Genomic DNA, 16,092 nt, shown 5'->3' with positions numbered 1-16,092 from the left:
GGTTGGGGTGCGGGCGGTGCAGGCTCTAGGGTGGGGATGAGGGGTTTGGGGGTTCAGGCTGCCCTGGGGCTGTGGTGGGGAGAGGGAGAGGAAGAGAGAGAGAGGGAGAGAGAACACTCCCTCTAGCCCTCTCTTGCTGCAGCAGCAGCTCAGGGCAGGGGGAGAGGCACCTCTCCTGGCTGTGGCAACTCCCGCAGTCTTGGGCCAGGCTGAAGGAGAGGCTCCTCTGCCCCGGCCCCAGCAAGTCCAGGGCAGGTCCATGTTGGGGCCAGTGGGGAGGGGCACCTCTCCCCTGGCAGGTCTGCACTGGGGCTGAGGGGGAGGGGTGCCTCTTCCATGGCAGGTCCATGCTAGGGGAGAGGCATCTCTCCCCTGCACAGGGCTTAATAGGCAGCTGCACAGCTTAGAGGGAACTTAGGACCAGACTTTGAATTCTGAGCCCACCTAGAATGGGCCTCAGGTAAAACCTTGCTGAATGCCTTTTCAAGGTGCTAAGCAAGACAGGTTGAGCTATCAAGACTACTCAGACAATGAAGGGTTTTTGTTTAGGACTGAAGTTGTCTATGTTTGACTTTAGAAAAATGTTTCTATTTTCCCTATTTTAGGATTGCCACTGCTGAAGGCAAGGGGAAATTCCCTACAGACCCAACCAATGCAAAAAACAACAGAACAAAAACCACAAGACAATCCCCCACCCACCCAAACAAAAACAAAAACAAAAATCCCACAACTGTTTCTCTTCATCCTGGAGGCTGAGCATGTTGCCTCCCCTGCACTGTAATACTAGTACATATTGCCTGAATGGATGAAAGTGCTCAGAGTTTAAAGGATGGAAGCCTACTACTTGAAAACTGACAGTCAGGGTGAAATAAAATGCACTGTTTAGACTTCTTTAAAGAAATGACTTGACAAAGTAAAACTGAAAATGTGTGTGCGCGCGGAGGAGGGGGTGCGAGGGAAGATGAACAATGGGCAGTAAAATACTAGATTCTTGAGATTTTGTCAGCCAGAGACCTTCGCTAATTTCTGTTGGTAGAGTCAGCCCTTCTCCAAAATGATCTCAGAGGTCAGTAATCATGTAAGAGGTCTCAAATTTTGTACTATTCTGGAGTTTTTCTTATTATGCTCATGTCATAAGTTTAAAAAAAACAGTAAGTGAAATAGAAACCAACTTCTTTACATCATCAGCCCCCATTTTCCAGATTATGCCATGTCAGTCCATTCCTGCTCTCCTCTACCATATTACAATTTCTCGCCCTTTTCCCCCATAAGTCTGACACTCGCTAATCTTTTGTCCTTTACCCAAACCAAGCTTGTCCCTTCTCATTGTTTGTACACTTAGTTATTCCAGAATCAAAGGTTAATCACTCACATTTTTCAAGGGGCAATACTGATGTGCATACCACTCCTGACTGTAAAGGCAAATTATGACACCCTGGCCCAGGAAGAGAGAGGTCCACATGATCACATTCCAAATGGGCCCTTTCCGACGGTCATTAAGAATGAAGTTGAAAACCACTGGAAGAGGAAATAGAAAGCCATCAAGGTGCACTATTCAGGACATCTGCAAGCTCAGGTTTTAACACACATCAAGAGCCAATTCGTCTCTTGACTTCTCCTTTAATTTCCACTAAATTAATTTGATCATCAGACTGCTTTCCATGTCTCCACTGTATTGATAGCACATTATGGGAAAAGTCCATACAGCACAGGAAAGCATGCTCATTACCTTCTTTCACAAGTGATATGTATCACATTGGCAGGTTTGTTCCCTACAAGACTACCAGGCAATTGGCCAACAACCAGGTCCATCTGGCAGCCTCAGCTTAGAACGGGAGCGGTAGTGTGCTATAGCACAGGAGTGAAGAGTGCTGGCAGAGCAGGGGGTGGAAGGCAGCTGTGCCTGCCCCATAACAAACATCACCCACAAAGTAAACATGTTTGCACTCATGCTCCCACAAAAAGAGGCAGGGGAAAGGGAAGATGCCATCCTCCGACTCAATGCTGGAAGGCTACACCTATACACATCAGTCACTGTAGCAAGATAAAAACTGAGCAACTACTCCCGCATGCTATTGCTTTAAAAATAAAAATATTGGTTACTAGGCAGAAGCGTGGTAACTCATCCTTGAGGGGCTGGCTAAAGGGAAAAGTTATGTTGTTATAAGTTCACTGCCCATTTTTATATACATTAACTTGGTATGTTATATATGCATGGAAATATGTATATGGCTAGTTGTATAGCAATAACAATTTCTCTTGCCCTTATATCCCTTGCCTCCTTAGGCCCCAATCCTGAAAACACATAAGTAACTCTTTAATGGGACCCCTTGGACGCATGTGTTTGCAGGATTTGGGTCTCCAACTGGAACTCTTCTACAGGAAACATTTCTGCAAGTGTTTGAAGAGCAACTAGCCCAACAGAGCCTGATCACCATTTTAGTCTCTGGGCTTTACTACAGTTGTATATTTCATTTTTTACCAAACGCTTTCCTGGTGACTTACTTCCAAAGCACATGAAGAGGCAGAAGAGGACTGGATAGAAATAACCAAAGCAGACTCCCAGGACATACTCGTGTACGGCAGCTGAGACAGCAAAGACAGACAGCATAGCAGCAGCTTTGAACTTCTTACCAAAGAACTGGTGATGGGAAGAGGGGTGGGGAAGATATCGAATACACAGCTGTACTTGTACTTTATTCCATTTTATACTAGAAGTTAATTCACTTAGTCATTTTAATGGACTAGTTAGGGTCTGCCCCTGCTATGCATGAGGAGCTCTATATTTAAAATGCCATACACATTCCAGATTCCTTAGATTAAGGAAAGTGTCTATTCTTTGGGGGATTTCTACTCTGCTTTTCACTTCCTGAGAACACACCAAAGCTCATCTATTTAAACAACATATTACCATGCCTGAATGTAACAGTTCTGTGAATCAACATACTATTAGGTTCAGTTGTTACCTTTCATTAAAGCACTAGATTAGGCCCCAGTCCTGCACTTTATGCATGTGAGTAGACCAGTGAACTCAGGGGTACTCCAAACATGCATAAGTGGCTGCCCATACCAGGACACCGAATTTGGTCATTCACATCCCTGAATGCACCATGAAGCAGTGTTCCACCATCAGGTTACTAGTTTGTTTACAATTAAATTTTTAACCTAAGTCTCCCCTCCCATCCTGCAGGAAAGGCTCTGTGATCCCCCCCCTCCCCTCAAAGGTCAGCAGATCACTAGTTTGTCAGTCACTGACTCTTTTTGTTAGTCATCAGATCAATCAAAAAGCAAGGCTTTTTTGCACCTCTACAGGACAAGACATTGGCAGCTGTAAAATTGGCATAGAAATAGGGAGGAGCTTTTACTGGACATTCATTTATTCAAAACAATTACAAAGTTCTAATATGGATTCCATTGCTACACCACATTAATTCACACTTCACCACATTTTCCTCCTTTGTCATCCTCTTCAGTGATTTCTGCATAATTGCAGAAATAACCTTGCTGGATGAAAGCTATTCCAGAGCACTTCTCCACATCAGTGCCCTTCCAAAGCCAATGAGGACTCTAGCAATACAAACTACTTATTTTCTCATGAGGAATGGTGTTAGCTCCCCTCTTACACCCACCCCCTTACTTTTTCAGAAAAAGAGGTTAGTGTTTCAAAGACAGGTAAATGAGGACTAAATCGGCTTGCTGCTCACCCACAGGAAGTCCCTGTAAGCATAGTAATACAGCCAGTCATGTACCACCACATTCCATGTTCGGTAATAGTTTGCATACGATGTGGAGTTCCACCAATCCTGTAACACACAGTTAAAGAAGAGAAGAGGGCACACAGTTGGAGTTAGTGACAAGTCTTCCATTAACTCTTTTTTGAAAACTAAGTTTGCAAATGTCTGAGCAGACTATTTGTTCTAGCCACACAATCTATCATCCCACTTAATTTAACAAGTTGCACTGCAAGATTGCATAGGTTATGGCATTTGTAGCATCTTTATCTTTCAGGGGTAGGACAGTTACTCCAATAACTGAGTTCTATGGAACTGTAGTGGTCAAACAGAAGGAAAAATTTAAGTTATTGTCATGCCAATGAAAAGATTCGACAGCTCTGGTAGCTGAAGTCCTGTTCACTCACAGAATATGTAATACAAGCATTGGCAGGCCAAGCTTCCCCCACAATGCCCCACTGGGATGCCTCAATCCTGATCTAGAGGGACTCTGGAGAAGGAACTTTCCCTACAATGAACATCAGTAGCATTTCTGCTGCTAGTATGCCTCAAGCAGCAGAGTTTTCTGAAGTTCTTTTCCTCTCCTGCCCCCATTTCATTTGGAGAAAGCAATTCTAGGAATGTCATAAAACTAAAATAATTTCATTTGGGGTTGATTAACAAAGATAGCATCTGTAGAGAACAGCAGCAACATCTACAGACATTGCAGAAGAAAGACCTTGTTACCTCGTAGAACATTCTGTCTGCAAAGCGCAGCATCTCAGCAAATGCATTAAGCCAGCAGTGAAGGAATGCAAAGAAGACCAAGAAGAGAATCAGAACACCTGGGGATACAGAACAAAAAAAAAAAACCAGACTCATTTCACATCATCTTTTGGTTTACACATCTGTGACCAGGGATACATAAACAGAGCCATCAAACTGTGTCTGCTGCAAACTGATTAATACAAAATCTGGTTCCTCCTGTTAAACCTATCTATAACTATCATTTTTAAAGGGTAATCTCACCACACGGGACACACAGGCTGCTCTATGGTGCAGAGACAGTTGTCAAAGGAGCCAGAATTAAAATTTGACGTTCTGTTTGAATCTCTTGTGCCCTCAAGCTATAATATCCCACTGCTGAACTTTCATGGAGAAAAGTCTTATTTAACAACAGAACAGCTACTTATCCTCTTAGTTATCACAGGATAGGTGCACTGCAGGGCAGCCATATCTGCTATAATGACCAATTCGCCACTCCCTATGAAAAACCACCCATCTCACATAAATCCTGTGGACAGAAGTTTACCACCTTCTCTGAACCCTCCTTTTACAAGTCTAGCCTGTAATGGAAATGGAGGAAGGTTATAATGTTGCACAGCCATCTGGGTCTCACCTGGCAGGATGGAATTGAAAATGCAGAGGACCAGCCCTCGCAGATTGAAGGGTTCCTGACTTATGTTCCGAAATGGAGGGATGCAGAGTCGCACAAAGATGTAGTACGCATAAAAAAGCGAACCAATCACCTGTAACACAAGAGCAGTCACACTCCATAAGAAAAATTAATGCACAATTAACATCTGTAACATTGCAACTCTCTACAGAAGGGAGAGAAACAATGACACCACCCCAAACTTCCCACAACTCAAACTTTTTGGATTAGAGACAACATCCATGAAACTCCCATAATATTCTATTTTTTTTGCTTTCAATTTATGTTGGAGCATTGTTCCCAGATAGCTGGTGTCGTAATGTCAGTGCATTGTCACTGTTCTGCCAGAGTAGCTTTATAAATTTCTCCAAGTCCACCTACTGACATGGCAGCTGTGAACAGTTCTAATATAGTGCTAGAAGATGATAAAGCTGAGTAGTTTTATGCTGATGCCCAAAATAAACTGAGAAATCTCACAATTTGGATCTACCCAAGACATTGAGACAGATCTGAGCCCACATTACATATTAAGTTATATTATAATCTCCACTTCTCTTCCATCTGAGAAGATTTACAACACGCCAGGCTGTTCAAAAACCTGGTTTTGGTTCAGGCAACTCCCTATTCAAAGTTTTCAGACAGGGAAGTTCTGTCAATACAATAATTTGACTGGTTGAACACCAACTCACTTTTTAATTGGCTTTTCAGCTCACCTAAGCGCTATTATAAATGTGCATACTTTACCATAACTACTGTACACATTTTTTCACCCCCTTTCCTTCCACATCAAGAACAGCCTAGTCAAGAGGGAGCTGGGCCCCTTTGTTAGTGCCATTTAGATGCAAAGAAGGATTCCTTGTGAATGGCAGAACTCCAGATCACATCACACTGAGGGTCCAATAAAACTTGACCTGGAACTTTCTTTGGATTATAGCAAGAAACAACAAATGACTGTGCTCATTGAAGCACATGGGGCAAAGGAAGCAGTTTCTTGTCAATGCCCCCACAAACATACACACACACTGCCTTCCCAAGCTCATAAAATCTTGATCAGTGCTAGGTTTAGATAAAAAGTGAGGTGAGAATACAGAAGTGTAAGTGTCCTCTGCACTCATCTCAGTTGAACTACCTAACTAAAAGTTAGTTACTTTGACAAGGTATGGTCATTAAAATGATAAAACAAGTAACAAAGTTTAATGTTCAGATAAGCACCCAAAAGTTTGGCTTGAACTATCAAAACCTCAAGTCTTCAAAAGAGCTGGAGATCTCAAGAGATATACTGGCACTTGTGTTTCCGTCTGGAGCACCTGAAGTAGTAAACAACCTTTTCTAACAAGGGTGTGGTTCAAAACTAAGACAAAGATTCAGATCAGTTCTTTCTTATGCCAGGTAGTTAGCCCTTCTCAAGTATCCACAGTATATTGGTAAAATGCATACTGGTGTGTCTATTGCACTCTGCATCAATATAAAGGCCACCAGTCGTGAAGCAAAGCTAAGGAAAAGTCAATCCCTAAATGGAATTATGACTGAATTTCATCAGAGGGTGGATAAAATATTGAGTCAACTCATTGAAGGAGGCAACTAGTAGAAATATTTTTTCTTAAAAAGTAGTTAGATGAGTATCTGACAAGATATTTCAGGGTACAAATATTAATATGACAACAGGGATCAGAGACAGTTTTCTTATCTTCTTCCATCACTAGAAGGGCTTCTGTATTTTTCCAGTGAAACTCATTGCTGAATAATTCACATAAGCTGACGCCTCAAGCAGAAAGTGCTTGGCAATTCCATCTGATAGAATCTGAGAATTCTCTGGGCATGTGTTAAGATGATCAAAAACTAAACTAGACTCACCTGTGCAAACTTGGTAGCTACATAACCCCATCTTATCATGGGATTCCTACAAAGAGAAAAAGCATAATGTTACATCTAACAAACTCTTCTTTTGGGGCAGCAAGGATCTCACCCAGTACAACTGCATTCTGTAACCATCCCATCCCTTGAGCAAAGAACCCTTTGTTTAAATTAGAGGTTTCGTCTGTGAAATATTGATGGTCTGTAGAAAGCTCATGGCTCCTCCTTACTGCCAGATGTAAACTGCAATAAGACAGCAAAATATATTACTTTCCCATGTAAGAAATTCCTGTAGTTGCCATGGACATATGCAATCACATTAGGAGATAGTGGTCTGCACAACTGTGAATGGGAAGAGAGTTAGTCTACTAGACAGTGCCACTAAAATGGGACCCATACTATGAAAGTTTGAGAACTCCTGGGCTAAGTGTATTTAGGAGGTACCTGTAGTTCCTCCACAAATCCAAGAGATGGAGCTGCTTAACAACTCCATATTATGGCAGATACTCAAATTTAAGTAAATTCTAAGGCAATAGTCTTCAGAATTCCATTTCTTTCTAAAGACATTCAGCATCTGGTTGTTTCATTCCTAGATCTAACTCTAAACAGTTTTTCAGAAAAGCTCCTACAATACCTAGAGAATGGCTAGCAGAGGGCAAGTCTGAGTCAGGTCATTGGGGTGCTATTTCCAGCCCTGCCAGTAGTTTGGCATATGACCTGCAGAAACTCACCTTCTCTTTCTGTGCCTCAGTAAAGTGGGGTTAGTTCCCACTTCAGAGGCATTGAACTTAGCTCAGACTTTTAGACTACTACATAAAGATATGAGTGTCGTTGACATTACCTGGGATAGTTGTCCCTGTAGATGAGGGTGGGAGCAAAGAGGAAGTACAGATACTGGGTAACTTGCGGAACTGGGATGGTGCCTGAAAGAGCAAAGAGTATTTGGTAGTGAAGCATTCAGCATCCGGAAGGCACTGTGGTTCCCTCACTAGCCTTCTGCATACTTAACCCAGGCCTCCTCACTAGCCCTCACCCTGAAGACTTTACTAAAGGAGACAGAATCCTTAGATTGCCAGAAAAAGAACAGAGGAAAAACAAACAGATTAGTAATTAGCAGGAATTCTGCTTGGGACATGTAGTTCAGATAAACCAGTGCAGCCACTCAGTGCACAACATTGTTAAATTGACAGTCATTACACACGGTCCCATTTCTAAAGGCGTTACTGCCAGTGTGTCATGATTACTGGTATCACATGTACCTCAGGGCCAGAATGTTGGCAGACCAAGTCCCACACCAGCATGTGGGCTCTTATTCCATGCTAACACTACTGTGCAGTTCTAGATGGGCTGCTGCCCTCTTGGAGGTGCTGTCCTTTGGATTGAAGCATTACACTGAAGTCCCCTCTACCATTTCTTGTGGATCTCCCAGTGGTAGCAAGACCCCCCTCCCCCCCCAAAGCACTAAAAGCACATGGACAACTTACTGTCTCTCTAAAACCAGTTCTAATTCACCTGGGGCAACTGAGTTACTATAAAGTGGAAATTCACTTCTATGCAGAGGGCCACCAGAGAGCCCATGCACTACTCTAGCCACATTAAAGACCCACTTACACCCGAGAGTATAAATGGTGCACAGAAGCCTTGGGCTGACCATATGTATATGGGTGAATTTCACCCCCAGAGGGGGGAGGACTCAGGGAGCAAAGAGTAAAACAACTTATCCACAAACGTCAAGTGGAAGCAGTGTAAGTTACTCACTTGACTTCTCCTTGGCTGAAGACAGGACCCGAGGAACGTTCTCCCTAATGAATGAATAAGCCTTCATAATTAGACGTACCTGTAAAACAAGAGTGCCCAAGATTCCGTTTTTCACAATTTAACTTCCTCAGCCTCTGCACTTAAATGGGACAGAGTGATGCATCTGGGTAACGCTTTCAGTGTATTAGTCTCTTTTCACCTTACCCTTTTTTAAAAGGTATGTGCTGTTCCCCCTATAGGTTCACCTCTCAACTAAACACTCAGAGTACCAGAAGGGGCAAGTATGCAGATAGTAGTGGTACCTGCCTCCTCTCCACCTCCAAAAAATCCAAACTCTTTTGTAATTTAGGTGGAAATAAAAATGAGCCCCAGTCCAGTGCATGTGCCATTTGACACAGAAGTCAATAAAACGTTAGCCAGGTTAACCAAACACGATCGAGACTGAAGCAATGAATCACATCATTTTGATACTCCAGCTGTTCTCAACATTGAGATGATTGTTGTTAATCTAGATTTATTTATTGAGTATATTGCTCCATTTTTTAAGTGATCAACAAAAATACCACTTAGGAGTTGAAGCAAGATGCCACCAGCACACGATGCCACCAGCTACTATTCAATTCACTTTTTTTGCCCCCCACAATTTCCTCTCAGGAACTGATAACTGCTTGGCAGTTGATACTCCTCAAACTTGCTCCCCAAGTGCTGGCGACTCCCGTTTTGAGACACCCACAGCGACAACTGCTTCTAGAATTACGATCATCGGGACTGTTATGAATACATTCAGAACACAAAACATGAATATGCAGTAACCAACTGATGTCAAATGTAGCTATTAAGAACATTTCTGGATCACAGTACAGGCCTCTCCTTTGTAACTAATATAATTGTTCAAGAAGGATCTTAAATTCTCTGTTAGGCCAGCACTACATGTTTAATGGGAGTTTAAGGTAAAAATCTGACCCCCTTTAATAAAAGCTAGAACTGTTCTAACTCTAAATTATGTTTAATCTACTCAAGATTAGCTCCCTCAAAATGGAACTGTGCAGTTACCACCTTCCTACTTGGGATACAACTGAAAGAGATTATTCTGTGCAATATCACAGAGTATTATAAAGCAGCTAATGTCATGCATCACTTGGGCCATAGTAGCAAAGTTTGCTAGATTAAACCGTTTGCTGTTTGGGTCAAACTGACCAAATATTTTATTTACCACAGATCTTACAAGAGGATATATGTAGTCTTCATATTTAGATGCATGGTGCACAAAAAACTGCTTGAATTTAGAACTACAGTATTGGAAGTCAAAATCACCAAGTGGTGAATGGCTATTTTAGAGGGAGACCGTTCAAAACCATTCCCTCCTGTTTTTGAATACATTTATCATCATCTGCACTCTTCATTGACAGAGCAGCAAGTAAAATTAGCGTGAGGTTGCAAGACAACCCAAAATTAAAGCTTTAGAAATTACACAGATTTGTTCTGCCCTCTTTATGGGTATTGCACCTTTCTGTTGTGTGACGACTAGATTAATTTACATCACAGACAATATTCAAGTGGCCATGCATTTTTACTTTTGTTCTAAAAGCAGCCAATACTGGGAATTGGCACTATTTCAAGTGTTTCCAGGTCTCTCTTGCTTCTAGCAGTAACATGGGTACACCTTGTCTACAAACAGATGATATTTAAAAATATATATGCAATAGTCTAATGCAATTGTATCATATTAACAGATGCTGAATTTTGATTCATTGGCAAAGGGTACAACTACTGAAAGCCTGTGAATAAAATAGAAAACATGATTTTAAAAAAAAATCAGAAATAGTTGCCAAGAGTAATGAGGTCTCTTAGTTACAAATTGCTACTGTCTCACATGCAGAGACAGGCACTACAATATCTCTGAGGAGAAAAAAAGGCTTTTCAATAAGTTCTTTCCTAGATTAAATTTTCACTCTGGCATGCAAAGTCATCGACTGTCCTGCCTCTAAAGTCACCATGCAGGGACCCACCTGTTCAAGTATTACAACGAACCGAGAGGCTGGAGGTAGAGAGTACGACACAGCAACATACGTTGGCCCAAGCCCAAGCCCGATAGTTTGGAAGAGCATGAAGAGCATCCCGAAGAAGAGGGAGCGGATTTTCCGTTGGGAGGAACAACTGTGGCCCTTGGCCCACTGCAGGAAGAGGCCATAGGGTAAAATGAACGTTGACAGAAACATGCAGAGCCAGGTGGAAATGACAACAGGAAACTTGCCAAAAGCGAAGACCAAAAGATCAAATTCAAGCACCAGCCTAAAAGAAACAGATATGACACAAAGCCAGATTAGTGGTATGTGGTGTTCACTATCTCTTTTTATGAAAGCTTCCAACCCAGTTCTGCAGTGGTCACAGAAAGTGACATTAGCAGACAACAGCTGGTAGGTGATCTCAGTTCAATTTCTAAATCTACAAGTGCATTGTGCTAAACCAAACCACACTCACTCTTGTTGGCAACACTGACTGGTTGAAAGACTAAGGTCTGACTCAGCAACACGTGCAAGCACATGCTTAACCCTAAGGCATATAGGCTTCAATGGGATTTAAGTGCACGTTTTATGGAAGCGCATGCTTAAGTTCTTTGTTAAGAGGGATGAGCTTAAGCATGCACTTAAGGGTAAGCATGTGCTTAAATGCTTAAATGTTGTTAAAATCAATACCAGGGTGAGACCCGGAGACAGAACTTCTCTTACTTCTAGCGAGGGTCCCTCCAAAACAGGGAGAAGACATTTACTGGGAAGTGAGAAAAGTTTCTATTGATGCCTCCATGGCTGTACTTGTTCTGTGGATAAACAGGATTTCAGTCAGAGGTGTCACTTTAGCATGTTTCACAAGAACTCAGGGTCAGATTATTAAAGATATTTAGGCACCCAAAGATGCAGATAGGCACCTAGTGTGGATTTTCAGAAGTACCTATACACCTAATATTCACTGATTTTAACAGGAGTTGGACACCTAGGTGCCTTTGAAAATCCCACTAGATACTTAAGTACCTTTACAAATCTAGCATTAAGTCTACTTTGTTTAAAAAAAGTGGAATTAAATCCCAGGTATATTTGCTATAGAACATGGTTGGTTATATTTAGAATCATGAAGAAACAGTTCAAATCTTCACACGTGAATATTGTGACTGGTCCTTCATGTTTTCCCCCCTCCTCTAGAATCTAGTCTGATTTAGAAGTTTTAGATTTCTAGCCCTTCTCCCTAAGAAGGGCCTTCACTCTATAGATTTAAAACTCTGCTGGCTCAGGATGACCTCTCAGGTACACATACCACAAGCACACAAAAGCTTAAAATGTATTCATTCCCATCCGGACTCTCATTGGGATTACAAACTGTACCCTGAGACACTATCAGATCTATTTGGGAAGACAGGAAAAAAAAAAAAAAAAAAAAAAAAAAAAGGATATTACTGCAGATACTATTATGACAAAATTTTACAGACAATCTGTTCCTCTGTATGGAAGACAAGTCTCCAATGTAGATCCATCCAATTCTTCCCCTGCTGCCCACATCACTTTCAATTGAGAAACAAAGCTAAGCTTCCATTTGGAAATCCAAGTTGCTGCCAGTTTACATTCATCCAGAACTATACATGCCAGCTCTCAATCAGAGATGAAAACACACTAACATCAAGTCATTTCATAACTGGTTCTGAGACATAAAAAACAAGGAAGTTGTCTTATAAGATAACCATGTAATTTCACTTGTAATCGACAAGGACAGCTGCCAAAAACAGCTACAATATAAGCAACGGTCAACAACTCAGAGGAAGACACTCTCTCTCAAGCATGTTCAGTACTGGCTGCAAGCATCTAAGGACAGTCACAACTGAGTCTGTTCCAGGACCTTCAAGGTTCTCTTAAAATAATTTAATTTACATCTATTTAGCAATAGTACAGTCCTCCAGAAGTGTGTTCAGTATAGTCTACTAATGCAGGACAGAAGACTGCCAAAGTATTTGCCATAATTCAAGACTGTCTATACTGTCCCCTTCACTTGACATAAAAGAACCACCGCCATTCAGCTCATAATTCTGGTGCTCTGAGAACAATGAAAAGAAGCTATCATCTACCTTTATGTTAAGTTCTCAAGAACCATGAGCCTCTAGCCCAATTACATTGGATATAATATTTCTAGGATGTGCCCAAAGCCTATGAGCCATATGACAAAATTGCTCACAATCTCCCCCACGCCTTCTGTGATTGCCGTGTCTGTCTAGAATGTAAATTCTAGCACAATTTTAAAGCTTGTTGAGTCTATTTACAAGTTTTATTACCTGTCCACACAGCATTACACTTAGAGTAGGAGTTTCCCCTCATTTTGCAACTTTATGTACCACTAATTTTTAATTATCAATTTTCAACGTGTAAGTGCTTCCCTTTCAACATGCTTTTTCTTACCTTCCTTCATCAATAAAGTCTACTACAAGTGTGCTGAGAATGAAGAGGATGAGGAGCGCAATGAACATGTGGTAGATTGTCCGGATGTGGTTCACTTCAAACAGCTCACTGGGGAAGTGGTCCAAATGAAGAGCAATATCATTAGCACACATACAAATAACATATAGTGTCTACAGTACTTTCTCTTCCAAATGTTTCCTTTCAATGTGAAACATGCCCCAAAAAGTACAGCACAACTAGGAGACAAGAGATCTGGGTAATAGTTCTGACTTGCTACATGACTAAGTCACAGCTCCTTTCCTCACTTTCTCCATCTGTAAGAGGATGATGATAGATACAACTACCTCACCGGGGTATTGTGCAAATTAGTTAATGCTTGTGAATAAAAGACACTTGGTTCTCATATAGCACTTCCACCTGAAGATCTCAAAGTTCTTTCTTTGAAGGTTGGGTAGGTAATCCTCAACCTTATTTTTACACAGGGAGAATTAGTCACAAGATTAAATGACTTGCATAAGAATTTAAGGGGGACTGTCAGCAGTGAACAACTGAGACAGGTCCATTAAAAGCAATGAATACAAGCAACAAACAGTTTCTCCCAAAAGGAATTTAGATTTGAGGAGCCAGCAAGTGTTGTGCTGTGGCAGCCATCCAACTGGACCACAGCTATTCCTAATGCCTCCTACTATCACCATCTTTCTAGCACATGTGGACACGGGCATGTGGGAAAAGGTTTACAGAACCCTCTAAATATGGGAAAGGCAGGCAAGCAAGCTACACTGCTTTGTAGCTTCAGAGAACCATTATCCTTCCCCTAAAGATACAAGGTGCAACAAATACCCATTTTCTTAGAGATAAAGCTCCAGGGACATTTGCAACGACAGATGGCTGGAAAAAAAAAATCAACAGGAATCGGACATAGAAAGAAAGGGCTCAACTATAATAAAGCAGAGGTCCCAAAGTGAAGATACTGAGGGTGGCCAAGCGAGGCACTTTTAGCCAGTATGCTTCAGAAACAACAGGTGCAGTTAAAGTACTCACTCCAACAGGGATCTCCTAGCAGTAAAGAGCTTTCCATGTTCTGGAGGTGCTCTCAAGCCCCTGTGAAGAAGGAGATTATTAAAGACAAAAATGTTAAAGGTTGCAGGAAACATAACCTCATCCAGGAACCAGCTTACTTGGTTTTGTGCAGGTCTCTCTCTGAGCAGGTAGCTGCAGGGAAGGTGGATGTTGCTGTGGAGGATTCCAGAAGCACAGCCTTTGCTATCAAACGGTTCACAAACTCTGTAAAGTGACTGTCCACCTCCTTCATGAATGCTGGCTTCAACTCCTGATAAAGTGGAAATCGGTTCACATTATTTTTTATGCCTTGATGGGTTGAGTCAGCTGTGAAACGCTACCATGAATTGTGCTTTGAATAATGCTTATTCATCTTTTGATACAATGCAGAAGAGAGGAAAGCTATTGATATTCTGGAGATAACATTTAAAGAAGGTGAAAAGTAAAAATTAGGGGTGGCATGTACGTCATAAGATGTGGGACCAAGTAAGTTAAATGTAACTTCCTATCCCTGGAAACAAATCCCTGCATTCACACAACGTTATGTTACATATTTAAACACAAGAATGTCAGAATTGGTACACATGATGTACCACTAGATTGTCCATGTTGCACTATGAGGACAGTGCCTTTTGCTTCCACAGTTTTTATGTTTAACCATGTAAGTTTTTGGGGGAGGTTAAGGGGGTAGAGTTGCAAATTAATTTCTCACATGAACAACAAAATGGTCCCAACTAGTCTTTGAATTTTACACCCTATCAAAATGAACGTGGGAAGAGAAAAGAAAGGAATTCACAACTGTGCTACTGCCATTCTTTGGCTAGAGGCAGTTTTCTGCATGGCTGTGATTACAGGGCAACATGTGAAAATGCAATCGTAGATGAAACAATAGCAACAGAGAATAATCAAGCAAATAGGCCCCGAAGTATTGAGCCCTCGGATTCCCATTAGAGTCAAGAAGAACTAAGGGTTCTTAGTACCTTGCAAGGCCAAGCCCTTTAATTTGCATTGTGGAAAGATTATGCCACTTGTACTTTTGATATTTACAGTTTCCAATTAAAATATTCCTGCATGACAGGCGAAGATGCTTGCACTGTATTGTCAAAGGGGACAGAGCTGACTAGGTATGCCATTACGGCATGCTCAGAGGTGATTTGACAAATTGTACACAATTTTTATTCTTCCCTCTCTATGCAAAAGTCTGCTATGGGTCCAATGGTTTAATCATAAGGGTGTTTAGATACATTTTTGAAAGGTTCTTTGGATAACAAAAAAGAGGTCTTATGCTGTAATGTTACATTCTCAATTACTTCAATTACAGCTGAAGGAATTTTTGCTTAAAGCCTATATTACCAGTTTGTATAACCCATTTCCTAGCTGCACATTGCTTTCCAGCTTGTAACATACTAGGAAACGCACGATAAAGCAGTCAGTTTGAAGAGTGTGCTGATGCAAGGGAAGTGTCCAGCTTATTTGCAAGGGAGTTAAAATGGTAAATTTCAGACAACCTGTAAGAAGAGGTCTTCAGACTGACTGTGTAAAGAAAACTATTACTGCTCGTATGTGCTAGATTGACAGTTCTGGATAGTGAAGTGTTCTTCTCACCCACAGAAGAAATATGGCAGAAGTAGTGGTAGTGAAAGTTTGGTAGTGAAAGTTTTCCCATTATATATATACATACACACACACACATACACACAGAGATCCTGAGATGCAAGCAACAGCATAAACCATGGGTGGGCAAATTTTTTGGCCGAAGGGCCACATCTGGGTATGGAAATTGTATGGCGGGCCATGAATGCTCAAGAAATTGGGGGTTGGGTTGCGGGAGGGGCTG

At 41.5% G+C, this 16,092-nt stretch overlaps 1 protein-coding gene across 3 annotated transcripts in view; it reads right to left on the bottom strand.

The window, feature by feature from the left end:
- The window catches only part of SOAT1 (sterol O-acyltransferase 1), a 44,145-nt gene that overhangs the window by 4,595 nt on the left and 23,458 nt on the right, over positions 1–16,092 (bottom strand). For all 3 annotated transcript variants that reach the window (XM_073356529.2, XM_073356528.2, XM_073356530.2), the window contains exons 4-15: positions 14,375–14,526; positions 14,238–14,297; positions 13,197–13,304; positions 10,767–11,049; positions 8,758–8,836; positions 7,841–7,922; positions 7,000–7,045; positions 5,110–5,239; positions 4,458–4,555; positions 3,705–3,803; positions 2,506–2,641; positions 1,373–1,518 (exon numbers count right to left, since the gene is read on the bottom strand). In XM_073356529.2, the coding sequence (XP_073212630.2) occupies positions 1,373–1,518; positions 2,506–2,641; positions 3,705–3,803; positions 4,458–4,555; positions 5,110–5,239; positions 7,000–7,045; positions 7,841–7,922; positions 8,758–8,836; positions 10,767–11,049; positions 13,197–13,304; positions 14,238–14,297; positions 14,375–14,526 (1,419 nt within the window). The remainder of the gene's footprint in view (positions 1–1,372; positions 1,519–2,505; positions 2,642–3,704; positions 3,804–4,457; positions 4,556–5,109; positions 5,240–6,999; positions 7,046–7,840; positions 7,923–8,757; positions 8,837–10,766; positions 11,050–13,196; positions 13,305–14,237; positions 14,298–14,374; positions 14,527–16,092) is intronic.

The sequence above is a fragment of the Lepidochelys kempii genome, chromosome 8 (genome assembly GCF_965140285.1).
Source record: "Lepidochelys kempii isolate rLepKem1 chromosome 8, rLepKem1.hap1, whole genome shotgun sequence".
Classification (NCBI taxonomy): Eukaryota; Metazoa; Chordata; order Testudines; family Cheloniidae; genus Lepidochelys; species Lepidochelys kempii.
This window is presented reverse-complemented; position numbering and strand designations above follow the sequence as displayed.